Source organism: Ramularia collo-cygni (genome assembly GCF_900074925.1).
Source record: "Ramularia collo-cygni strain URUG2 genome assembly, contig: RCC_scaffold01, whole genome shotgun sequence".
Lineage (NCBI taxonomy): Eukaryota > Fungi > Ascomycota > Dothideomycetes > Mycosphaerellales > Mycosphaerellaceae > Ramularia > Ramularia collo-cygni.
This window is the reverse complement of record NW_019716255.1, coordinates 3,810,578-3,834,412: the sequence shown is the minus strand read 5'-3', so window position 1 is coordinate 3,834,412 and position 23,835 is coordinate 3,810,578. Positions and strand designations below refer to the sequence as shown.

Sequence of the window (23,835 nt, the reverse complement as noted above, 5' to 3'; positions counted from 1 at the left end):
TCATATTTGAAGCTCGAAAGCTTCTCACCGCTCGATCTGCTGGCGCTTCGTACGGATCTTGATGCTCAAATTGCCATTTTCCGCAACCCGTTATATCTGGCCGGCTATGCTTTCCTTCTACGCCCGGTAAACCCGAAGCTTGAGCTTTCCGGCTATATGGCATAAATCACGCACGTGAACGCTTGGCTGCCGGACTCCTCTCCGGCAGGATGTCTTTCGGAACTAGCTGGGTACAAAAAAGGGATATGGCGCAAAGGAACCCGCCCGTGATCCCCGGCTCGTTACCATCTAAGCAGGTGACAAGGATGGCAGAGTCTGCTGACCTGCAGCTATTCGCTAATCTTCGCCACGACTTGCTTTTCATGCCACGCATGTGCCTGGAATGGAGATGCTCCTGCGCCATAAGGCTATATTCGACCGGCTTGGCCTGCCTTGCTAGCATAGGATCTGCGCCCCACGAGGGAGGCCAGCTCGCTTCCCACATTCGACTTGCCGCATCCGACCTCAACGACTGGTCAATCTACTAGTGCAAAACTTCTCTTCACGCACCCACCTCCCCGAAGGAACACTCGCTTAGGCATAGAACAAGGCACGGTCTGTCTGCAAGTTTTGCCGCCTCTTCTGGTCAGTGTGAATCAAACATGTCCTACCACCGGTCAGCGCTTCGCACTGTGTACTCGAGTTATCACACACGAACCGAAGCAGATGCCTGTAGCGTTTTCGTCCTGTTTACCAGAGACGTGAATATCTTCCCTTACCCCACAATAAGGATCGACCATCCTGTCGCTTGGACTTGACCATCACTCTCCTCGCTAGTTGTTAGACTTCAGCAAACAAGGATCCTACCGATAGACTTCAGCCAGCAGAGATATTGCCGATGGACTTCAGCGAAAAATGAAGAGGACAMCCTATACATCCCAAAGCTCAGCGCTATTGCCTCCGCACTTTCTGCTAGCCGACAAACACGTCGACTCTGTATGGTCAGTCACTTTGCCGGAGTTGAGAGGGCTTTGAGCTGTGAGGGTCCTGGGGAAACCGGCACGAGGACCTTTACCAGAGACCTCATCCTTGGACGACGAACATAAAAGGGGACGTGCCTCGGACACAGACAGACCAGCCCTTCCCAACATCCCCTTCTCTACTCAAAATCATCTCAAGACTCACAACATGCACTCAACCACCATCGTCTTGCTGGCTCTTGCCGCCCCTGCAGCTTTGGCATACCCTCAAAAGCTCAACATCCCGAACCCTATCACGGGCAACCCCATCGTGGACATCATCAATGCCATGACCATCAACGTCCTTGGGCCTGACCCTAATGACCCACGTTTTACCAACTGGACAGCACCGGGCCCTAATGACCTGCGTGGTCCCTGCCCCGTCATGAACACTATGGCCAACCACGGCTTCATCAACCATAGCGGAAGGGATCTGTACGTCCCCGACATCATGAAGGGCTTGGCTGAAGGAATGAACATAGGGTTTGACTTTAGTGCTGGTGTAAGTAATCCAGTCAACATTCATCGCAAACACTACTAACAAACGACACAGAATGCTGGTGCCCACTGCTTAGTCGCACCCGACCCTTACAGCCTCAAGTACGACATGGACGTTCTCAGCCACCACAACTTCCCCATCGAGCACGACATGAGCTACTCCCGCCGCGACGACTATTTTGGCGATGATCATTCGTTCTGGCCAACAGCATGGGAACAAACGAAGRGTGGCTTTGAAGAAGGTGATCTCGTAACCCTTCAGGGCCTTGCCAATGCCCGCGGCATCCGAAAAGCAGACAGCGAGGCTACCAACCCGGAGTTTGCGTACGAGCCCCGTGGCATCATCATCAACTGTGCCGAGGCTGCCGTCGTTATGCAGGCTTTGGGATCATCGCCATTCGCCAACACCGCGCCAAAGAGTTACTTTGAGATGTTGTTTACCCAGGAGAAGTTGCCATATGAGTTGGGCTGGCGTCCTAGCAAGATGGGCATCACAAACGACCATATCTTCTCGACTGCTGCCATTGTTCTTGCTCTCAGCAAAGACACGATTCCTAATGGTGTTCAGATGACCCTCGAGACTTACAAGACTGCCATCTCAGGTGCTGATGCAGCAGGCATTCTCTTGGGTAACACTGGCAAGATTTTTGGTCTCTGAGGACGCCCTGATCGATCGCTTTGAAGTGATTTAGGGAATGATGAACATACTGATGATGCATAGCTGCTTTTTTGAGAGCAAAAAGCATAACGAGTTACGATTCAAATTTGCCATCATAATAACAAGCGACACAACAAATCATAGGCTTCTCGTCTGTAGTTCAAGACAGAGCGTATTCCGACGCCTTATAGCTTCCTAGCTGGCGGCAAATCGATAGGAGCTCCATTTAAGGCTGAGGTGAAGCATGAAAGTAAGGGTCATACACACCCTTTCTTTCGAACGTAGCAAAGAGCACTGACCATTTGAGTTGTACTCATGCTCTTTGCGGTGTTTGGTAGTCTCGGGAAAAGATTCAAACGATGACATGATTCAACAGGTTAGGAAATCGCCAAAGAATCGCACATAAGTCTTTTGAAGGATGGCTTGCTTCAATGCATCTACAGTCAAACAGGGTCAACGGAGAGTTCTCTTCATATGTATGGCTTCCAGTCCGCTGCTAGCTCTTAGTACGACTACACAACCATGAAAACGACTGTACTAAAACGAAGAGCCCATTTCACTGCTGCAGTATTCTACAACTTCTGCTTAGGCTTCCTCATCCGCTGCCCTTGCTTAGCGCTTTCTCGAACCCAGTACATCCATCTATCATCCATAGACTCTTTCTGCGCCTGACTGACCTCACTCCACGCTCGCGCCTCCTTCTCATCCTCAAATTTCCACCGAGAAATTTCTTTGGAAATGTAATCCGCAATCGACTTACCCACCTCATCTGGCTTCTCCTGAGGAACGTAATGCCCCCCATTAGCTATCGTGGCTTCTTCTACTCGCCCCCCAACTACACCCCCACTGCCATCCCAATCTATGCCCGTGACATCCCTCCGCTTACGACGATTCTCCAACACAGAAGGAAGCACGAGCGTCGACCCACCGCCGTAGATGTAGAATGCCCCTGGTCGTAAACGGGGAAGTTGTGCAGCTGTCAGGATTGGCTCTGGCCGGTAGAAGGGATCACCTGGTACTCTAGTCCCTTTAACATCCGGATAGCTGTATCGAGGCAAATCCGCAGTTGCAACACTGGAATCTCCCTGCTGAGGAGGGAAAACTGCTCTGGCGAAGTTGAATGCTTCTTGATGCTTCGACACTGCCAAAGTGACGGAGCCAGGAGGCGAACCTTGATCGTGATCTTTGATCCCATGACGGAAAAATAGTTGCTGAACGCGAGGGTCCCAGCTCTTCAACGGACCACTTTGCAATTCCTGTATGGCAGCTTCTCTCGACGGCCAAACGTCTTTGCGGAAGGTGGTGGGATACAAGCCGATGAGACTCAACGAGAACGGCACCGGGTTGAGAGCTGGCTCGATCATGACGAGCKCGCACAGTAGTCTTGGATGCATGAGAGCTACATTTGCCAGGACTGTGCCACCGATACTATGGCCGACTCCTACGATTGGTAGCGTCATCTCTTCGCGAAGATGATTTACCAYGCAGAGCACATCTCTCGCGTGATCAAACATGGACGCTGCGAGACTTTTTGATCAGCTGGTGGGGGTCATCACACGGGATGGAGATATTGTTGAGGACTTCACAATACGTACGTTCGCTACCGAGTTTGCCTTTGTTGAGATTCGCTGATTGGGCTTGATTGACGTAGTCCATGATGATTATTGAACGTACACCGTGGCCTTGTTGATGTAATCCCTGACATATAGCATGCCATAAGGGCTCGTAGATTTCTTTTGGTGATCCTGAAGATGGCGCTGCTAGGATGGTGATATCTCCAGGTTTCGATTGCTGTTGTGGGATGTATTGCTTTACGCTGATCTGCAATGCTGCTGCTGCTGCTGCTCCCTGAGAGGTTGATGTGGCTCGATAGTATTGTCGGATGTGCTGTGCTGGAAGCACATGTTCGATGACTTCCATGTCGATTGATGGTGCACGTTTTGTGTGAGTTACTTCTTGTGCTTTCCTTTGGTAGCACTGGAGAGTAGTGTCTCCATTCGACGTGACGTAGGGAGAGGGTTGTGAACCTGTTATGTCATGCCAAACGTTGTGTTTAAAGTTGATGATCAGCAGTGTGCAAAGTACAAAAAAGGGTTAGATGGTCCGCTAGGTACACTCAAAGCCGCCACTGGTCCTCACTTTCTAACTACTCCTAGAACCATCCTCAGTCTGCTACTGGAAAGCAACATTGAAACCTCAACTACTGCCATACATCCGACCGATTCCAAGTGAGTCGACAAAATGACAGCACCTACAGGACAAGAACTCGACAACCACAATGTAGCAAAACTCCTCGAACGACTTGCAAGTCTAGCCGTAGACTTCAACAAACCATTGAATAACCAGAGCCTCAACCAGAGAATTTCCAACAAGAATATCAKGGTGACAGGCGGTGCATCTGGAATAGGCGAGGCTTTCGTGCGAGGTCTGGTTGATAAAGCCACAAATATCCACATCATCATCGCCGATCGGGACAGATTAAGGGGAGAAGCATTGGAAGAGGAGCTACTCGCACAAGGCGCCCGGATCAAATTCATCGCAGTAGATGTTACGAATTGGGAGTCCCAAGTATCTCTCTTCCAAACCGGGCTCAGCTGGCTAGAGGAGACAACAGCATCAAGCGAAATCGACCATCTCATTTGCTGTGCCGGAGTTCTAGGAGAGGCTCTAGACCTGGCACCTTCACCTCCCTCTGCCTTGTTCGCCGCAGAAACACCCTCGCCGCCAACAACACGCTGCATTCGCACTTCCATGGAAGGCATAATCTTCACCGCACAGCTCGCAATCAAATACGCCATGGGATTGGAGAAGGCGACGAACCTCGCAAATGATAAATCCATCCTTTTGGTGGGCAGTCAGGCTGGATATGGAGGAATGACTGGCCGGACGGATTATTGTGCTAGTAAATGGGGGATTCGAGGAGTGTTCAAGTCGTTACTCGATGATCGCAATAGCGCGACTTGTCCGGTGCGTATCAATTTATTGGCACCGTACTTTGTACAGACTCCGCTGCTTGCGGGGCGTATGGATGCCTTTAAAGCGGCGGGGATCAAGTTTGCAAGGCTTGAGGATATTGAGACTGCCGCATTACGTCTGATAAGCGACCGTGCTATTCACGGCCGGTCAATTGGAGTTTCTTCGAACGGCGCCTTTGACTGGTGTGATGATTTAGCAGGTGGGTTTGGGGCCCATTCGTTGCTGGAACAGATCGAGAGCGGAACTATGCCAATCACCAACACTATGGTTTCACATGCTAGAATAGATCTAGAGGCGACTGGTCTTGACACATAATGCTACCCGCTCTACAATGCCAAATGGTTATATATAGTCAACATCCAACGAAAAGCCACGAACCAAAACCCAACGAGGACAACCATCCACCACACCATCCTCTCCCCGATACTTTTCAAGCTCAACTTAAGCATAGCCGCTTTACATCTCGTAACGAAAATCTCCTTCTCATTAACATTAGGAAACTCCAGTTCCGGCCTCGGGACATTAAGGAATTTGCACAGAGGTTCCCAACCGTCTTTGACATCAAATTCCAGAAGCATTCCCTCAGGAACAAGAGCCCGCATTCTCGCATAATGTTCATCGTAGATCTGCCGGCCAAATTTATCAAAGTCCCCTCGAGAGAGAATCTTCCAGGATCGGATCCACACGGGACGTGTCCAGCGGGTATACAGTCGGAAGAAATTCGTAATGGGGATTAACCCGCGAGCGAGAGGATGGAGTAAAATAGGAGCAAAAGTTCTCGAGCAAGATCTGTGGGAGGGATCAATCAAGTTAGTTAGAGAGCGGTTGGTTGGGATATTTCCACATTCATTCCAAATCGACATTTTTTTTTTTTTTCACAAGCTGCCTCGCTCGCTCACTCACTCACTCATGCCAGCTTTCGAATTTCCGATGTGTGAGAATGACTTTGGCTTCCGGATATGCCTCTATCAATTCCTCTGCGAATAAAATCGCCGGCAAGTCCGAGACGCCTTGACAATGTCCGAGTAGTTTATCCCATTCCTTTCTGCTATATGGTGTTCCTTTTCCATCAAATTTGGCTTCGATGGCTTCGAGCCACATTTCGTTGTCACGGGGATTGTCTAGTAGTGACTGCCATCCGTGGTAGAATTCATGGATTCCAAGCATTCGGAGGGCGCTCGYTGTAGCTGTGATGGTGGTCTCTCAGCTACTTTGCTGGGCTGCTTTCTTTGACGGATATAAATAGGGGAAGGGCACTAACATTCTGTTGCTGTTCGGGGAAGACCAAAGGCAAATACTCTCATGGGTACAATTCGCTTTCCAAATTTCTTGCGATCAATGTTCGTGACTACCGTGGCATAGTCGCCGAACAGGGTAGGTTCCGCCATGATGGGAGTGTTTGAACAGTGATGATGTTTCCAAGTCAAGGAGTTGGACGCCAAAATCAATTGTATCACAAAGAGGCGAGACGAGTTCGTGGTGCTTCCATGGCGGTCTGTTGACGCGGGGAAAGAAACCTCCAACGGCTTCCAGCTATGCAGACACTGAACAGCGATTCAATCGATCCCTGCCTGTTATGGGCAATGCATCGACTATCTAAGCCCCCTATTGGATTAGCGGCGGGATGACGTGCAGTCCGGAGTGTGAGCCGATCATCGCGATATGGGTCTGATCCAGACTCCAGGTGACGATCACATGAAGCCCTTGCGCCGATTAGCATCGATGGCTTAAAAGCTTGCGTGGCGGTGAGAGTAACTTACAAGGTGACTGTGACAAACGCATGTAGACATGATTGCAACAAGACGGGATACGGCATCAAGATGACGATTCTATGATGTCCGTCGTTTCTCTGACTCGTCACCGCTCGTCTAGTAAGTAAGGTAGACCAAGCTGCAGTTCGTTACAGCAGATGGTCGATTCTATCCGCTTGACCGCGCTCGTAGACGGGCGCCGAAATGATACAGTAGGTACGGAGTCGGCGTCAGCGCCAAAGCCACGAATCCGAACAGGGAAACCGCCCAAGAAATCCCTATACCTTCAAATACTTGCTTGAAAGTCAGTAAAAGAGCTCCCGTCATGAGAGCAGCACCAACGGGGGTCAACTCACGAGGAATTGAAAACAAGGGGAAAGCAATGCCGAGACAGAAGCTCAGCATACGAGCACCAGCAGATGCAGACGCACCATATCGTGGGCCATAGAAAACCACGACATATGTGAGTCCGGCATTGAAACAAAGCAGCGTTCCCTGCCACAATAATCATCGTTAGCATTGTCTTTCTTGGAGTCTAAGACAGGAATATGTCACCCACCATAGCGTAGAATCCCGATGCAATGACAGGGACGATCCAGTGGATGCTGCGCTGCGCCGTCCAAGCCATCCAGAACAGCGAAATGGGTACCATAGGAGAGCCAATCATGGCAGGCACCAGACTCCACTCAGGGACATAGGTTTTCTGCTGCGTCGCTCGAATATTTCTAGCCAAGCGATACTGCATATATGTGCTCACGCAGGCGCCGAGAAAATACCCGATAATCCAAGCGATCCATGTCAGCCCCGAGGCCGCCAGACCGAATCCATATACTTGCTCGAAGATGAACGGTACTGCCGCGAGTAGGGCGTAGATGATGGCGAAGCTAATGGCGGTGTATATTCCAATTGCAGCCACAACAGGCTCGGTCAGGAGCATGTGAACAGGTCGTCGGAGTATGGTCAAGTATGGGAGTTTCCCTAGCCGAGTCAAGTCGGCTTTGACTCGCTCCCATCTGTCTTCCGAATTCGATAGTCGACGGAGTATGGTAGCCCGATGGGTCTCTTTGGCGAATGCTATTAGTAGAACGGCCGGAACGGCGAACATCAATGGCACCCAGGCAGTATATCGCCAATCACCAGTATATTCAATAGCAAAGCCTGCTACGATGAACCCCAGTGATGGCCCTACAGCGTTTAGTCATATGGCCCGGGGTCGAAAAGCGTGAGTGGCAGCGTACCTACAAACCCCAGAAAGCTGAATACGCCGATTGGAAAGGCTCGTTGGTACGGCAAGTACAAGTCGGCCAGCGTGCCTCCGTTGCCTATTTTCTGGTCAGCTCCACATGGTGGTACTGCTACTACTGGCCTCATCTACCAACCCACAGAGATCACCGCGCTCCCAAAGAGTCCCGCGAAGAAGCGGCAGATGGTGACCCCATAGATGTGATTCGAAAGTCCCGACCCAAGAAGAAAGAGACATGTCAGAGGCACAGACGTCCAATAAATAGGCCTTCGTCCAATACTTTCAGACATTGGCGCTGCCTGTGACATGAAAACTTCGTTAGCATGTTGAGTTCCACGACGATTTTGTGCTGAGAATACATGCAATGATGGGCCCAAAGACAAGGCCTAATGTCGACATAGGCATGGGAAGAATGCTCAGCTCCGTGCTCACATGAAGAGCAGTGGCAACATATTGGCGTCCTGTGATGTAGCTGGACGAAGCTCCGTTTCTGCTTCGATTAGCAAAAGTGTATGTATGGATGACTGAGCTGCGATGCTTGGGTCTCACATCCAGAAGCTGAGAAATGACACTGCGAAGACTTGGTATCCTTTCTGGGCCGCGGACCAGTTGGTAGGATTGGCTTTATGGACTTGCCATTCTTCGTCTGTCATGCTGGCGGATTGTGCAGGAGCGGGAGTAGCATTCCATTTCTCGTCCATCATTTCGTTCTCCTTGTATACTTGGTGCTTGTGCTGGTCGCGAGCCTTTCGTATTGATCAAACAGTAGGCGGTATGGCGGAGAGGCGTCTGAGACAGATTGTAAAGGTTCGGGTCCACCGATCGTCGGATGTGTGTACCGCATTATTGTCGTAAGCTTCACGCGGCTCAAACTCTTCATTGCTTTACGCATCGAACGTCATTCTCAAGACGATCTGCCACAATGCCGTATTCACCGATAGACTCCACGGGATCTTCTTCGGCCAGTGATTGTCATCGTGATTGTCATTGTACTGCGGCTCACAATTCTCGGTCGTTCCGCAGGACAGAGCTACACTCTTCAACGATCTATCAGAAATTGTAYCAGTAGCGAAGGAAAGAAAGGAAGACGTTACGGCATGGCTCTCAAAACAGTTCTCCTAGTAGTGTTGGCTTTTGTTACTACTCGGCTGATCCAATCGTATCAACATACGACGGTTCAATACTCCACGCCCACCGTGTTTGGCACTTGTCTCGTGACACTTCTGCTCGCACGAATTCTTCAGAGTAGAATATATGCCCGAGCATTTGATCCTTTGAGACGCATCCCTACACTCACGGTAAGTTGGCTGCACGGGACACGACCGAAACAAAAGCCGCAAGACGAAGACTGACAGGAGCCGAACAGTTCCCAGACAAAAAGACAGCATGGAAGGCAAGATTTTCATTTCCCACGCCCGACATCCTGGTCGATGCCATCAAGCAAACACCGAACACGCACTTTTTGCGCTACAAAGGCATGTGGGGCGCCGATACCCTACTCATGGTATCTCCCCAGGCTCGACGAGAAGTCATGTCGACACAGGCATACTCCAATTTCGAGAGGCCCTGGCCCGCCCGAAAACGGCTCCAGACAACCACGGGTAACGGACTACTCGTGGTTGAGGGTGAAGAGCACAAATTCCAGAGAAAGGGACTGCTCCCAGCATTTTCGACGCAACAAATCCGGAGTCTGGCGCCGGTGATGTGGGAGAAGTCTGCAGAGCTGATCCGTGTACTCCGAGAGCATGTCCAAAACAACCCGGATGAGGATGTGATTATTCATAATTGGGTATCTCATGCTGCTCTCGACATCATCGGGGTGGCTTCCTGGGGCACGGATTTCTGCGCTGTCAGCCAGCCTCAGAGTAGGCTTGTCTCGAAATATCGTGCGGCGATAAACCCTCACAAGGCATCATTGTTGGATATGCTGCTCTTGGCAACGCTTCCGCTGAGCGTGACGCTCTCCCTGCCCACTAAGCGAGCCAAGCAAATTCGACAGGGCCAGCAAGAGATGCGAAAAGCCGCCCGGCACGCCGTTCAAGAGCGGAAACAGAGTGGGCTTGAACACCGCAAAGACCTCCTCTCGGTGGCGATGCGTAGCGGCGTCTTCACAGACGAGAAGCTTGTCGAGACCCTCCTTACTTTTGTCGCTGCCGGCCACGAAACTTCCGCTACCGCGGCCATGTGGACGTGCTTTCATCTCGCATGCCATCCAGACGTCCAGAGCCAGCTTCGCGAGCAAGTTCGATCACAGCTTCCATCGCCTACCGCCGCCGCCTCCGACGCCAAAATCAACTGGGATGAACTAGAAGCAATCCCACTCCTACGTGCCGTATCCCTCGAGGCGATGCGCCTGAGCTCACCCGTCGCTGGCTTGCAAAGAGTAGCGATCCGGGACACTTTCATCGCCGGTCAGGTGATTCCCAGGGGGACAAACTTGGTCGATAATTTCTGGGCCACAAGCCAGCTCTTCTGCGATCGGCCCGAGGAGTTTTCACCAGAGCGGTGGTTGGGCGTGGATGAGGACAAGAGGAGAAATGGTGCGATTGGGAATTTCGAGTACTCGATGTTTAGCCACGGCACCAGAGCGTGTATCGGGCAAGGATTTGCGAGGCTGGAGCAATTGGCATTGATAGCGGCGCTGGTCGGGAGCTTCGAGCTGACGTGTGCTGATCATGCAAGGCCAGCGGTGATACTGGGCGTTACTGCAGCTCCTGTAAAGCCCATCAAGTTGCGTCTGCGACCTTTGAGCGGGTGGTAAGGGCATCATGGCCAGACCATGAACACGCTGACATGGAGGAAATCCATTAGGCTACGCACAGTATATGCAACCATTCGAATAGATGCTGAAGGAACTGGGATGTCTTCTTGGTCATGCCTCAAGACGGCAATGCAGTCTTGATCTCAGAATTCGCGAGGGGGCACTTTCAGCTAGATTAGCCCACGTCCGCTGGTCATCGAAGTCGTCGAGGTAACGGTGCTCTACGTGCGGCACAGCGAAGATATCTCGGCAGGGGTCGATGTCCCTGGTGTGGTAGTGGAGTAAAGAGTGATCGTGTTGCTGTCATTCRTCATCTCCATGTTCTCCGACGTCGTATTCTACGCTGGAGAGATTGTGAAGATGGGTCTATTGCAAGCAGGCCCGAATGGCTGTCTTCGCACGAGATGGAAGTCCGGCCAAGGTCATCAGACATCGTATCGAAGACAGGGCATACTCAGCACCAAAATCGTCACTACCATTACCGGTGCAATCGCTTACAGCGTTGCGACAAGCGAGGTAAGTTGACTAAAAGATCAAAGTAGTGATGCTAAAGATGCTGTTACGATAACGAGCGCATAACACGTCCCTTACCTAATCCGCTAAGCTGAAGCGGGACGGTTCCGGGCCGTTCCGAGAATGAAGAAAGCCGGAGCTCCCGTCGCCTACTTGCTCTTAGTTCAGTGACTAGGGCTGCTTCCACCGACTACACCTCGTTTTCTTCCACTTCATTCAAAAGCACTGTCCATTGTGTGAACGCATACCAATTCGATTCTCTCTGGCGACCGATGATCATGATGGCGCCTTTGACGCTGCAGAGATGTTGCCCACTCTCCACCAACCATTGTTTCAATCACCACTACTCTGAGACGCAAGTACTGTTGTCGAGATAGGGAGGGCCTCGGAGAGGCTTAACGTCAGATGGGACAAGAGGGCCTTCGATCGGTCAAAGCCGGACTTGTAACAGCAGAGGACACGACAGGATTCCAAAAGATCAAGCGTCTGAGCTTTCGCCAATTCAGTGCTCTGCCCTACACAGCCAATCCTCTCCCGGATTCTCGCATGCACTTTCTCACGCTCRCGTTGCTCCCCTACAGGTCACACAAGCGACATCTCTCCACTCTTGCTTGCCCTTCTCAGCAATGATCAAACACATCCATATTCTGTGCTCATTGCAGAGTCTATCGTGATCAACGAGGAACCTCGAATGTTTGACAGCACTTCTGCCGCTACTCCACAATCAAAATCCACATGCGTGAGCGTCCTATTCAACCTGTTCCCCGACGCAGATGCTCGGTGTCGAGATCAGGCCATATTTGCCGGTATGTCGTGAGCCGTGGCACTATTCCGGCTCCATTCTAGCGCCGTCCGGGTTCAGATGTTCTGCAGCTTGACGAAGAGTTAGAGAGCGCCGGATGCTTGCTACTACGTCGATGTACCACAATTTGACCTGCTACTTTCCCAAAAACGCGATTGCGACGAACGATATATCTCAGCGGAATCACATCGCAAACGATGCCGAAAAGCATCACGACCCCCGCAAAAACTTGAGCCTGCCAAAAGTGCTGGAGGCGGGAATTGGTGAGCGCTCCCGCGATGGGGTTACCAACTAGGATACCGACTGCAGCACCGGTCCAGGCCATCCCAAGTCGGCTCCCTATCACGTCCGGCGAAGGACAGAGGTGAGGAAGGACAGCCGCGGGGACAGACACTAATATTCCCGCGAAGAAGCCGAAGAATATCGCCCAGACAATGACACCTGCCACGCTGTCGACTGCTATCCAGGCCAAGAGTCCCACAGCCAGTACCAAAGCAGCAAACATGAGAGTTTGCAATGGACCGACTATGTCTGCGATGTATCCTGGGACAATCCGGCCGAAAAAGTTCCCAGCGTTTACTATCGCGAGGATGTAGAAGGCGAGGTCGTCGATTCCTTGTATAGTCTCCGCGAATGAGGTAATGTAGAAGAAGGGAATGAAGTAGGCGAGGAAGAAGAAGAAACCGCCTGCGGTGAAGAGGACGAAAGGCAACTCTTTGAAGGCGCTTGTGTCGATGAGTCTGCGAGACTTCCCGGGTGTCTTGGGATGTTTTGGTAGCATGATGCAAAAGGACACCAGGAAGCATCCCAGAGCGGTGAATCCCATGACTCGAGTTGTCCTTCCAAAACCAAGGCGAGGTAGGAGTTGACGGAACATGATGGGATACACAACCCCTCCTGGAAGGTAGTAAGCTGAAGTGAACGATTCATYAAAATTAAAAATATTGATCACAAAGCTCACCAAGGCTGCCACCAGACGTTGAGACACCTATTGCGAGGCCTCGTCTCTTGGTAAAAGACGACGCTACGAGTGCAAGACTAGGTGTATAAAGGATGCCACTCGCCAATCCCAAGCAGACTCCTTGCGCGAGGAGAATCTCATAGTATCGAGTTGCGAGACTGAGCATCATGATACCGAACACGAACAGCACTGAGCCTGCCACGAGCATCGTCCGGAAATACCCATAGTCGAAGATTGGTCCGCTGATTACGCCCACGAAGATGAGAAGAAATCCGTCTATACTGCCGATCCATGAAATGTCTGCAGGAGTATGTTCGAAGAGGAAGTCGGACTGATAGAATGATRCGAATGTGCCAAAGGCGTTGACGAAGCCCCTGCGTAGGTCGTCAGCGCGTTCTCACTACTTACAGACGTGGTCGGTCTGTCAGGCATACCAGATATTGAACATGACGAAAGCTGAGCCCAGAACCTGCAGCCACGCTGCAGTGCCGCCATCTTGGGGTTTCGAGGGAGTCGATGAAGGGATCTTGGATAATTCCTTCTCTGCCATGGCTGATAGTCTTCTCAGGATGCCGATGTCGTGTTCCAATGCCTCTAGAATTGTTGTACGAGACAACAAAACTCCAGTCGGACAGCAGTTGTCTAGCTTTGAAAACTAGCCTTGGCCGATGAGATCGTGCAGGGTACAGTAATTGATGTGGTTCTCTACCAATTCAAGCGTTGTCAATCGTCGGTCGTGCTTCACATCAGATCTTGTCCGTAAATTTTCCGCACTGTTCGTGTAACTGTCCACCTAGGCCAAAATTGAAATAGCTATCAACAGCTCACTGTGGCTTGCAGATGCAGATAACCATTCAACTAATTAAGATTCAATTCGCGCGGTGAACGTTCCTGCAGCCGCCGCGTACCAGATTTCCGTAAAAGACCCCTCCGATCCATGGAAGCGTACAACGACTCCGCAGACAAGCCCGCCCAACGATGTGAGATTCTTGGTTTCGTTCCCTTCGCTTTTGCATTCATTATTTGCAAAAGTCTCTCGACAACAACAATATGGAAAGTGTGATTCAGTGCTTTGATATCCACGAGCATATCATTAATGCATCGCACATTCGTTCTTATCCGTGCTCTTCCCGCGATGAATTCAAACCTTTGAAGCTTCACGTCAAGCAGTACGTCCCGAACGACCATGAGGATCTTGGTTCCGACGCTGTGACAATAATTGCCGCAAGTGGCATTGGGTTTCCGAAGGTAGTTCCCCGAGGTGTCTCTGCAGCGCTGAGATGGTAGTGGTGGCATGCTGATGATAGCAACAGGAGTGCTATGAAGCATTCTTCGCCGACATCTTCAAACGATGCAAGAAGCAAGGCATTAAGATCAGAGCTTTTTGGATTGCTGATCAAGTGACGACTGCATCGAGCGGAATTCTCAATGCTGGTGATTTGGGAACATCACGTAGGCATCACAACTCCACCGATTTTTACTTCGGGGCGCCATTCTGACATCCAACCCATCTAGTTTCCTGGTGGGATCACTCCAGAGACCTCTTACACCTTATCAATGTATTCTCCGAACAAATGCTCCGTCCCTTGATAGGTCTTGGCCATTCCCTCGGAGGAACTCAACTGTGAGAACAGTCATATCAAAGTATCTATTCCAGCACCCGATCTAATAATCTTAACAGCGCCTACCTCTCCACATTACATCCCGCGCTATTCAACTCTCTCATCTTAATAGAACCTCCAATCTATCCCACCATGGAACGCAAACACGGCGTAGCTCACGCACGCCTCATGCTACGCAGAAAAACAGAATGGACATCCCGCGAACAAGCCGAAAAATCAATGCGGAAAGCCCCTTATTTCAAAAAATGGAATCCATTCGCACTAGCAAGATACTTCCAATTCGCTCTACAAGATCTGCCTCCCAGCGCTGAAAATCCAGGGGCCGTGCGACTAGCCACGAGCAAACATCTCGAAGTTGCACATATCTTTCGTTTGAATGACCAAGGTTTAGGTCTACAGGGTTTAGAATCACTGCCGCCCAAAGACCGCAAAACAATTCCAGACATCGACCCTTCGGCTTCGGAGAATGCACCGCTGTACTCTCCCTGGACTCGAGAAATGTTTTTCCGCCTACCGAATTTACGACCTTGGGTTTTGTATATCGATGGTGATTCTACAACGACAAGTTCTTCGCCTGAAATGGCTAAACAGCGGCTTAAGAATACTGGTACGGATATTGGAGGTAGTGGTGGTGAGAAAATGGGTACTGTTAAGCAGGTCGTTATCAATGGGGCTCAGCACACTATGCCACTTGACGAGCATATGGGAGAGGTTGCGGAAGCAGCTAGTGGGTTTATCGTTGCTGAAATGAAGCGGTGGCAGCAGGAAGGGACGATGGTAGCATGGGTTGAAGATGGTGATGGCAGGATTCCAACACCACCGCGACAAGATGAGAGGTTTTTGAGGACTGTAGAGGATTATGAGGAGCTGGCGAAGAAGTTTGCCAAGTCGAAGTTGTAATCTGGAATATCGGCGTTCCGGCATATCAACTGAGTCTTTCCGCCATTCGAAATCAGGGTACGCCAGATGTATTTTTTTGGTTCGGTACAACGTCGAGTCGTCAAGTGAGCAGACGCAAGATCAGCCAAGAAGGAGAAACCGACTTCAATCTTGTTTGAAAGTTCTCAGTCCAACAGTGCTGGTTATTGTAATGCCGTTTCGTAGACCTAGAGTCTTATATTTTTATCCGGCATACCGTCCTACATCTGAGGAAACCCTGGTTGCTTCTTCCGACGAACCTTCATACCAAACTCATTCGGTGGCCGCATCGATGTATCATGATATCGGGCTTCCGGAGAATGCCCAAACCCAACAGTCTCTTCCTCCCCCGATCCTGGCAAGAATGGCACCATTTCATAATCCATAACAAGTTTAGCCATCATCAACAACATCTCCTGCTTACCGAACCATCTCCCAGGACACGCCTGTACACCATATCCAAAGTAAAGTGCCTCCTGTGTAGCATTCGCCAGTTTCCAATGTTGATCTGCAATTTCTGGATTTCTGCCGCGTCTCAAAAGAACGATTGCCATTGAATTCGTTGGGATGTTCGTAGATGTCTGGATCTTGTAGAGTGGCTTCTACAGCAGCATATGTGCTGACTCCTGGTGGGATTTGGATGATACCATCGGCAGTGGAGAAAGCGAAGGGTTTACGGGATGTAACTTGACGGCCTACCATGACTATACAGTCCGGCCACTACGATTCAGCAAACGTTATGGAGATGGAAGAACAGCTKACTTACGAATACCGAGAGGCGTAAAACGCGCGGATTCCATGATGAAGCTATCCAAGCGGCGCATACTTTCGAGATATCGTTTGCTCGGAGCGGCCTTCCCTTGTCTAGAAAGCAGTCACGCATTTCCAGGAGCATGTCTGGTATATATTCTGGTCGATGTAAAAGGTTGGCCAAAACCCAAGTGAGCATATTTGCGGTTGTGTGGATGGAAGCCATCATCACGCGGCTCATGGTATCAGCAAACTCATATTCACTCGTTGACGGACCACCAGTCTCGATCAACCACGATAGCGCGTCGTCTGGGACTTGTTGGTTCTTGCGAAGCCTGTCGCATCGATCTCGGAATATCGGAATGAGTCGCTGGCGAGCGAGTTGTCGATTGTGCTTGACCTGCCGAATGCTGTCCAATGGACRGATATAGGTGTAGTACAGCCTCATCCATGCTGGGTACTGTCGAATCTCGAGAGCCGCACTCCAAGCGTTTGCAGTCATATTCATGGTCATCTCGACCCATTCTGCATCCGAAGCGAGTTCGGGCCCGTGAAAGACCTCATTGACAACTCCAGCGATACATCGACGGAAGAGATCATGTATACATGGCACAGTATGCCATTGGGTTGTACTGGAGGTGAGCTTTTCGTCAAACTCCTGGTTGATTTTCTTAATCATCGTCTCGACAAGGCTGTCTAGCCTTTTGGTGACATTCACCCGTAATGCTCGACCGGACCATTGAGCACGATCTGGAGCGCCAGTATTATGAGACATCATCATGATATCGTGCATGGTCTTCCGCCAGCTCAGAGTGTGGCCTGGAACGTTTTTCATTTGCTCTCTATGCAATCCGGTGGGATGACTACCCTCCATGTCCCATACGAGCTTCGGATCTTGGAAAGCCCGTCCATTTTTGGTGTAGTCTTGATATCCTTGCCGAACAAGATCTCGGAACTGGTTTTGTTGAAGGTAGCGCTCTCGGTCGTCGTTATCTTTGAATTTGACGGTTGGGATGTGTGACAGCAGGGCGTTGCTGGGTGTGTAGTGGCTGTATAGCCAGTGCAGTCCACACGCTACCAAGGTCAGGGATAACAGTAGTATGAATGGCATGATATCTCAGGTCGAACTCGTTTGGTTCACCGACACAACAAACGTACTCGTGAGATAACCATACATGCGTGATACCGAATAGAAGGCTATAGAATCGCCTGGCAAACGATGAACGTCCAACGAGGCTGTCCTGTTTTCAAGGCAGACTGACGGGTCAAGCAAGATGAGATGCGCCAGCCGCTGATGCGGTCTTCAATTAAACTGTTGTAGTTTGTCGGAAGCTACAGCTCTTCGAACTTCGAGGCCAATGCAAGTGCTAATGGGAAAATGCCCCCTGGACCCGGAACGAAGCTCAGAACGTGATGTATATTGATGAGGCAATAGGGATGAGGTGGAAAGAAAGGGAGCATGAGCTTGAGCCAAGCAACTTGGGTCCATGCCCGCCTGCATCTTGGTACCAGAGCTGTAGATCTCTCAACGGTAGACCTCTCGCGGTATCACCCCCGACAWCAACGCAATTGGCAAAGCCGGAAGCATGCTTGTTTCTTGGCATCAGGCGGTCGACGCTGCAACATGTCAACGTATATCCAACGTGCACACACGGGTGTGGTCTTGTCACGAATTCGTGGTTCCACGAATAGCCAGACTTTGGATTTCAGTAGCGCCATGGTCTATATAGCGGGCATATAGTCGTGTATCAGRGCACACGCCAATGCATGGCGGGAATCGTTTTGGCACAAGCTTGCACGCTGCAGCGAAAGTAACCGCGCTCGTGGCTTGCCTTGGCAAACGATGACCCAAGGCCCCTGTGCCATACAGATGCTGTGGATGGGCGGTACAGTTGCTCCTTTAGGAAACTACTCTGGAGTATATTCCCCCACATACTTCAAAACGATTTCGGGTTGCTAGCAATCCATACTTTCGGWTTTGGGCTGCTTGATCGCACGCTGAGAACTCAGGAAATTTATTGACAGCATAACAAACAATTATTGAAGTAATTCAACTGGCGTCTTCCTTCTATAAGTACTTGTTCCTCGACTGTCGGATGAAACTACCCTTCTCATCACCCCAACTCACCCACCTCTCATTCCTACCCTCCGYATAAAATCTCCATCAAAAATGCATTCATCAGTACTTGTCGCTGCTCTCGCTTGCTGCCAGGCAGTAGTCGCAGCTCCAACCGAGGGCCCAGCTTATGGACACCCATCATATTCYCCAGCACATATTCCATGCGACGACCACAGCTGCAGTCATCACGATCCCTACAGTGGTTACGAAGCCAAGTCATACATCGACAAAGTAAGCTGTTCCTTTCCCCCCCAGATTTCCATACCTCCTAACAGATCCTCCAGTTCGACGACCTGCCACAATCAATCATCTCCCTCTCACCCGTCAAGAAATACGGAGGCCTAAACTACAAAGCATTCTTCAGCGCCACTCCCAGCAAACTTACAGGCCCTCAACCTCATTCCCCTTCAAACGTCGTAGCCTACGGAGCCTACGGATCTCTTCTCCAGGGTGCCCCAATCCTCTCGCCAATCGAAAGCAATTCCATCTTCGATCTTCACTCCTTCTACTTTGGATGTGCCATCAACACCGCCGAGACCGCGGCCGGCGTGCCTTCTACCTGCACGGTGACGGTAACTGGATACGATGGAACCCGGAAAATCGGAAGCGAGGAATTCAAATTCACTCCCGAGGGGATTTTGGATCTGAAGCCTGACTTCCAATTGGCTGAATTCGGGAAGTGGGCAAAGGGTATGACTTCTGCGGAGTTCGAGACAAGTAATGGTTTGTTGACTGGTACTCTTCTGGATGACTTTGCGTATACTGTGTATACAAAGGAGTAGATGATTGGCATACAATGGAGGAGATGGACAGCCTGGAGATGGATAATGCCCTTTGGCAAATAATAGCTCGGTGGGTATGGATATACTCGATGCTCACTGTTGCGATTCACTGTAGAATACTTTTAATGATAGACTAATGAGTTATATGAATATTCATCTAAATGCAGCAGTGTTTGATCCGTTTGGCGATCTCAGTGGGCTTGCTGTGCCTGAACTCGAAAGAATTTGTTCTCTACGAAAGTAACCAGCAGAGCGATTCAACGAACAGGACTCTTCCTGGCGAAGGCTCAAATCCAAAATCATATCAACCCGACTAATCGCTCAAAATTAATTCTTCGTGGATAATCTCACAACTCGGTCAATGCCATGTCCATCTTTTTCACAAGCGTCGCTTGCCTCGATGAGGATGTACCGACTAATCAAGTTGTCGCTTTCCTTAAAAGCATCTTCTTGTCTCGAATGCTTCGAAAGAGGGAGTCAAAGCTACGCTCGTTTCCGCTCTGGCAAAGGAGATCAACCACCCTGTCCGCTATTACGGTCAAATCCTCAATATCAACGACCTCGCCTCCTTTTTCACCCCGGAATTCCTCGCTGTTTAACATCTCAAACTGCAGGAGTATGCGGTTCCGATCCCAGAGCGTCTCCACYGCAACAATATCATCGAGATGGATCCTTGGACGTAGATGGAACGACTACTCCGAGATCATCGTGATGGGCTTCGCAGGTTCCCACTTGAAAAGTTCCAGGACCAACGCTTTGCTCGAGGTGTGGACGGACCTTATCATTCTACTTGATAWCGAGATCGAAATCTACGAGGATTTTCTTGCCCCCGAGGAACCTCCTTTCCATCACGACGAGGGGGTATCAATGGGCGTATACTCGAATCTTAGAGCTGGCTGCAACATTGCCTATTGAAGTGTGGAACGCTGCGCCGGTTCTATTGACGATTGTTCAAACTTACTCGAATGCTTGGAATAGACGGGTTGATGATTGTGGGGTAGTCTTTGTATGCGAGTAAGTATCGCTTGTTACTCTACGAGCACGTTCAATCTGAAGAATGTAAGGGTCAAAAGGTCTCGCTCAAAAGACTTTGATAGTAAAATATCTCTATTCACATCTGATTGCCAAATTGAAGCCGTGAAGTACTCCTCAATCTTCTCCTTCATTTTGGAAAGTGACCATGTCAAAGTAGTTTTCTACATAGCAAACTATGTCCTTAGCACAAGAACAAGTCTAAGCGACCCCTTTTCATCTTTACCCTTCCAAGAGCAAAACGAGAGTCTTCTCCCTTGCTCTATTCGCAAACTAGTGTTAGCAAACAGCCACAGCACAAAGCCAACTTCAAGACTGTAAGACATTAAAGTCTCACTCTCTCCTCACTGCCTACCTTTCCTGTCTCAAGCAACAGTCATCGCACAAAGAAATACTCAAGACAATGTGCGTCACTGAACACCATCTCTGCACTTGCAAACCCTACGATGCCTCCCATCGGTCCTTGAAGCTCTTCAAGGTAGATCTTTCATCTCATCACGTGTACTGTCTCAGCGCTGTTTCTGACCACAATCTACAGTGTATCCCAGCCGCTTACCAAAAGACGGTCTGCACAGATCATAATATGCTCACGAGGGCAGCTCCGGGTGATAATCCAGCTTGCGTAGCTCGGAGAGAATTTTTGCAACAGCAGAAGGCTGCGAAGGAGGAGGATGCGAAGGGAGAGGCTGCTGTACCGGAGAAACCGGATGAGCAGGGAGATGGGGGAGCTGGGGAAGGCTCAAAGTCGTGAGCTTCGGGGATTGAGATGACGTTACACTTTGGCATGCAGAGAATACAAGCTGTGACTAATTGAATATGGTACAAATTGACATTTGTGGCGGGTGTAGATGAGCAGAAGGTGGCTCAACGTGAGACTCACTCGTGGGGCTAGACATGCTGTACCTCAAAATCGCTTAATCGAGCAAGTCTCACGTAGAATGTCATAGTTAACGGGTCAAAGACGAGACCCATGCTTGAATCTGTCTCATTTTGTTAATGCCCTCCAGCTTTCAACTCTCTATTACTTCCATAAAGTGCTCCGTGTTTGCTAAGATTCATTTGAACCATCGCAGAAAGCAATAGAACTTACTCAACATCGGCAAACAAACAAACACATATCGGTCGTCCATCTCCTTCAATCATACAAAAGCCACCACAACCCTCCCCAAATCCACCAACCAAATCACATCCACCATGAAGAAGATCGAAAACCTCTCAGTCCCCGCTCTCCACCTCTTCCTCAACCGACTCCCCCAAGAACTGTACGAGGAGATCTACAATCTAGTTTTCACAGCACCCGCCGGACCCATCAATCTCACAGTCCGCTTCAACCCCATCATCCACCTCTCCCTCAAACTCCTCCGCATCGACTCCAACTCCCGCAAAAAGTACGCCGCATCTTACTACAGTCGGGAATTCACTTTCCACGCCAAGTGGCTCATGGACTCGATTCAGCCGTTTATCAGATGGACGAGATCTATTGATTCTTGTCATTTGGCGTTTTTGACCAAAGTTACGTTGGTGAGGAATAATAATAGGGGGTTGACTGATAATGATTATTTGGCGTGGATTGTGGAGAGCTGTAGGAGGAGTGTTGCGGCGGGGTTGGGGCATGAGGTTATGAGGAAGGTGGTTTATGAGTTGTCTGATGGTCGTTGAGGATTGGAGAGATGAGGTAGTTTGGAGTAACGGATTTGTCACTTTGAGTTTACCGTGTTCGGCCACAGGTAGATTGTTGAGCCATGGAATGGCATGGTTCTGGTAGTGGAATGAGACAAACCGCGCTTCAAGGGAAATCGATTTCCACGGTATGAGATAGATTCTGTCAACCAACGGTATCAAGCCGTGCGATGAAGCCAGCCAAACTGACACTCTTGACCTTGAGCACTATATTTTGTACAGTGGCATTGGCCGAAAATRCACTCCTCTAAGAACTTAAACCAAGGTTTGAAGCTGATTTGAGCTTGGAATTCTTCCCCCTCCAAAAGAATTTGCATTGATGCACCGGTTTAGGGACAGTGCCGTAGGGAAGTAGTATCGGTCTTTTGCATGTGATGCCAAGACCTGTGCCGGAGCCTTGCTTCTCAGAACTCGAGCTAACGTTCTTCGCGTCTTAAACAGCCACCTTCTTTCCCAACCTTCGTTGTCCTGCAATTACACGCAAAGCCATATAGCCACTGCGGGATCCACCATTMGCCGAAAATGCAGCAAAAAGCGTGCTCGTCATTCCATCCATCCATCCTCTCAATTAGAAAGTAACGCCACTTAACTTGCATACATGGTCTAGAAATAATCGAAACAATCTTCGCAGACGAAGAAGCTCATGCTATGGACAAGGCAGTAGCAAGAACTTCGAGTCTAGCACTAGAACTTAAACAAATGGTTTTCCACTATTGTGCGGATTAAGCCTAGGAGAACAATTTCCCACCGACCCTAATGTAGTCCTGATTTCCACGACGATACTCCCTAAGTTCACTCGAATCTTGTATAACGCACACCTGGCCATATCTAGAACAATTAAGTTCGAAACTCCTCCATATACGTGTGGTGAATCTTCTGTAGAATGGGACGATTTACCGGTCTCGCCAGGTAGGGTATACGATGGATGTGCAACCGAATGGATGCTAGACCTTTAAAGAACGTGTTTGTTCGTATTACAAACCTCCGATATGTAGGAAGTAAGACAAAGTTTGTAGTCGGTATAGAACAAGCGGAGCAGTTAGAATCACAACGTAAGTGGTATTCTCAGAGTCCTAGAGTTAATTGGGGGAAAGAGACGTCATTCTTTTGCATGTGATGCCAAGGTTACATGCTCATCTCAACCTCGACTTCCAAAACAACACACTCCACAATCTCAATATTGACTTCTAAAACAACACACTCAGCCATCTCAATCATAGCATCCACCACTACACCCGACCACGCCTCCACAGCCAACAATCCTCCCAAACACAACAACGCTACGCCCACTAAACTCACGCGCGCAACCAGCACCCCAACTCTCGACTCCAAAATCCAGAGTCTCGCTCCCGAACTCCAAAACATGATCTTCGACATCTACACCACCTCCCAACTCCCCTCCACCATCCTCCTAAAAAAATCCTACCTTCCCCCCGTCCCCCTCCAACTCAACCGCGTGCTACGCGCACACATCGCCAAAAAATTCTACGGAGAAACGAGTTTCGAAATCGCAATGATTCCTGACCCAGACTCGCAACTCGCATTACAATTCTCACCTATCGCCGACTGTATCGATTCCTTCCCGAGCCGTTGGATCGAATCCCTTACCAAGGCTCACCTGAAAATGTTGAAGGTTATTGTGTTTCCACATGATGGGTTCTCGGCGTATGAGGCGGGGATGCGGAGGAATTTCTCTTATATTTTGGTGGCGCTTGTGGAGGGGGTTGCGAAGCGGCGGATCAAGGGGTTGAGGATTGTGGGGGGGGGTGGG

The 23,835-nt window shown here is 49.9% G+C and overlaps 9 protein-coding genes; 5 read left to right on the top strand and 4 right to left on the bottom strand.

Annotated features, from left to right (window-relative positions):
- Window positions 1-1,167: 1,167 nt before the first annotated feature.
- On the top strand, window positions 1,168-2,154 carry RCC_01258 (uncharacterized protein; the record flags this gene model as incomplete). XM_023766525.1 has 2 exons in its annotated part: window positions 1,168-1,500; window positions 1,552-2,154. 2 exons carry the CDS (start codon window positions 1,168-1,170, stop codon window positions 2,152-2,154), a joined length of 936 nt encoding a protein of 311 aa, XP_023622293.1.
- Window positions 2,155-2,726: 572 nt separating this feature from the next.
- Window positions 2,727-3,810, bottom strand: RCC_12345 (uncharacterized protein; the record flags this gene model as incomplete). XM_023766524.1 has 2 exons in its annotated part: window positions 2,727-3,673; window positions 3,750-3,810. 2 exons carry the CDS (start codon window positions 3,808-3,810, stop codon window positions 2,727-2,729), a joined length of 1,008 nt encoding a protein of 335 aa, XP_023622292.1.
- Window positions 3,811-5,322: 1,512 nt separating this feature from the next.
- RCC_01257 (uncharacterized protein) lies at window positions 5,323-6,518 on the bottom strand (the record flags this gene model as incomplete). XM_023766523.1 has 4 exons in its annotated part: window positions 5,323-5,374; window positions 5,509-5,919; window positions 6,038-6,317; window positions 6,392-6,518. 4 exons carry the CDS (start codon window positions 6,516-6,518, stop codon window positions 5,323-5,325), a joined length of 870 nt encoding a protein of 289 aa, XP_023622291.1.
- A 531-nt stretch (window positions 6,519-7,049) lies between these two features.
- Window positions 7,050-8,361, bottom strand: RCC_12226 (uncharacterized protein; the record flags this gene model as incomplete). XM_023766522.1 has 4 exons in its annotated part: window positions 7,050-7,376; window positions 7,441-8,066; window positions 8,120-8,203; window positions 8,265-8,361. 4 exons carry the CDS (start codon window positions 8,359-8,361, stop codon window positions 7,050-7,052), a joined length of 1,134 nt encoding a protein of 377 aa, XP_023622290.1.
- A 45-nt stretch (window positions 8,362-8,406) lies between these two features.
- Window positions 8,407-8,825, bottom strand: RCC_12225 (uncharacterized protein; the record flags this gene model as incomplete). XM_023766521.1 has 3 exons in its annotated part: window positions 8,407-8,423; window positions 8,484-8,614; window positions 8,674-8,825. The coding sequence occupies 3 exons, from the start codon at window positions 8,823-8,825 to the stop codon at window positions 8,407-8,409; spliced, it is 300 nt and encodes a 99-aa protein (XP_023622289.1).
- A 776-nt stretch (window positions 8,826-9,601) lies between these two features.
- On the top strand, window positions 9,602-10,885 carry RCC_01255 (related to cytochrome P450 21; the record flags this gene model as incomplete). The annotated part of the gene is made up of 1 exon (XM_023766520.1): window positions 9,602-10,885. The coding sequence occupies one exon, from the start codon at window positions 9,602-9,604 to the stop codon at window positions 10,883-10,885; it is 1,284 nt and encodes a 427-aa protein (XP_023622288.1).
- Window positions 10,886-14,211: 3,326 nt separating this feature from the next.
- RCC_01254 (uncharacterized protein) lies at window positions 14,212-15,683 on the top strand (the record flags this gene model as incomplete). XM_023766519.1 has 4 exons in its annotated part: window positions 14,212-14,409; window positions 14,475-14,613; window positions 14,677-14,785; window positions 14,843-15,683. The coding sequence occupies 4 exons, from the start codon at window positions 14,212-14,214 to the stop codon at window positions 15,681-15,683; spliced, it is 1,287 nt and encodes a 428-aa protein (XP_023622287.1).
- Window positions 15,684-18,621: 2,938 nt separating this feature from the next.
- RCC_01253 (uncharacterized protein) lies at window positions 18,622-19,352 on the top strand (the record flags this gene model as incomplete). XM_023766518.1 has 2 exons in its annotated part: window positions 18,622-18,801; window positions 18,855-19,352. 2 exons carry the CDS (start codon window positions 18,622-18,624, stop codon window positions 19,350-19,352), a joined length of 678 nt encoding a protein of 225 aa, XP_023622286.1.
- Window positions 19,353-21,578: 2,226 nt separating this feature from the next.
- Window positions 21,579-22,043, top strand: RCC_01252 (uncharacterized protein; the record flags this gene model as incomplete). Its single annotated transcript, XM_023766517.1, has 1 exon — window positions 21,579-22,043. One exon carries the CDS (start codon window positions 21,579-21,581, stop codon window positions 22,041-22,043), a length of 465 nt encoding a protein of 154 aa, XP_023622285.1.
- Window positions 22,044-23,835: the final 1,792 nt, after the last annotated feature.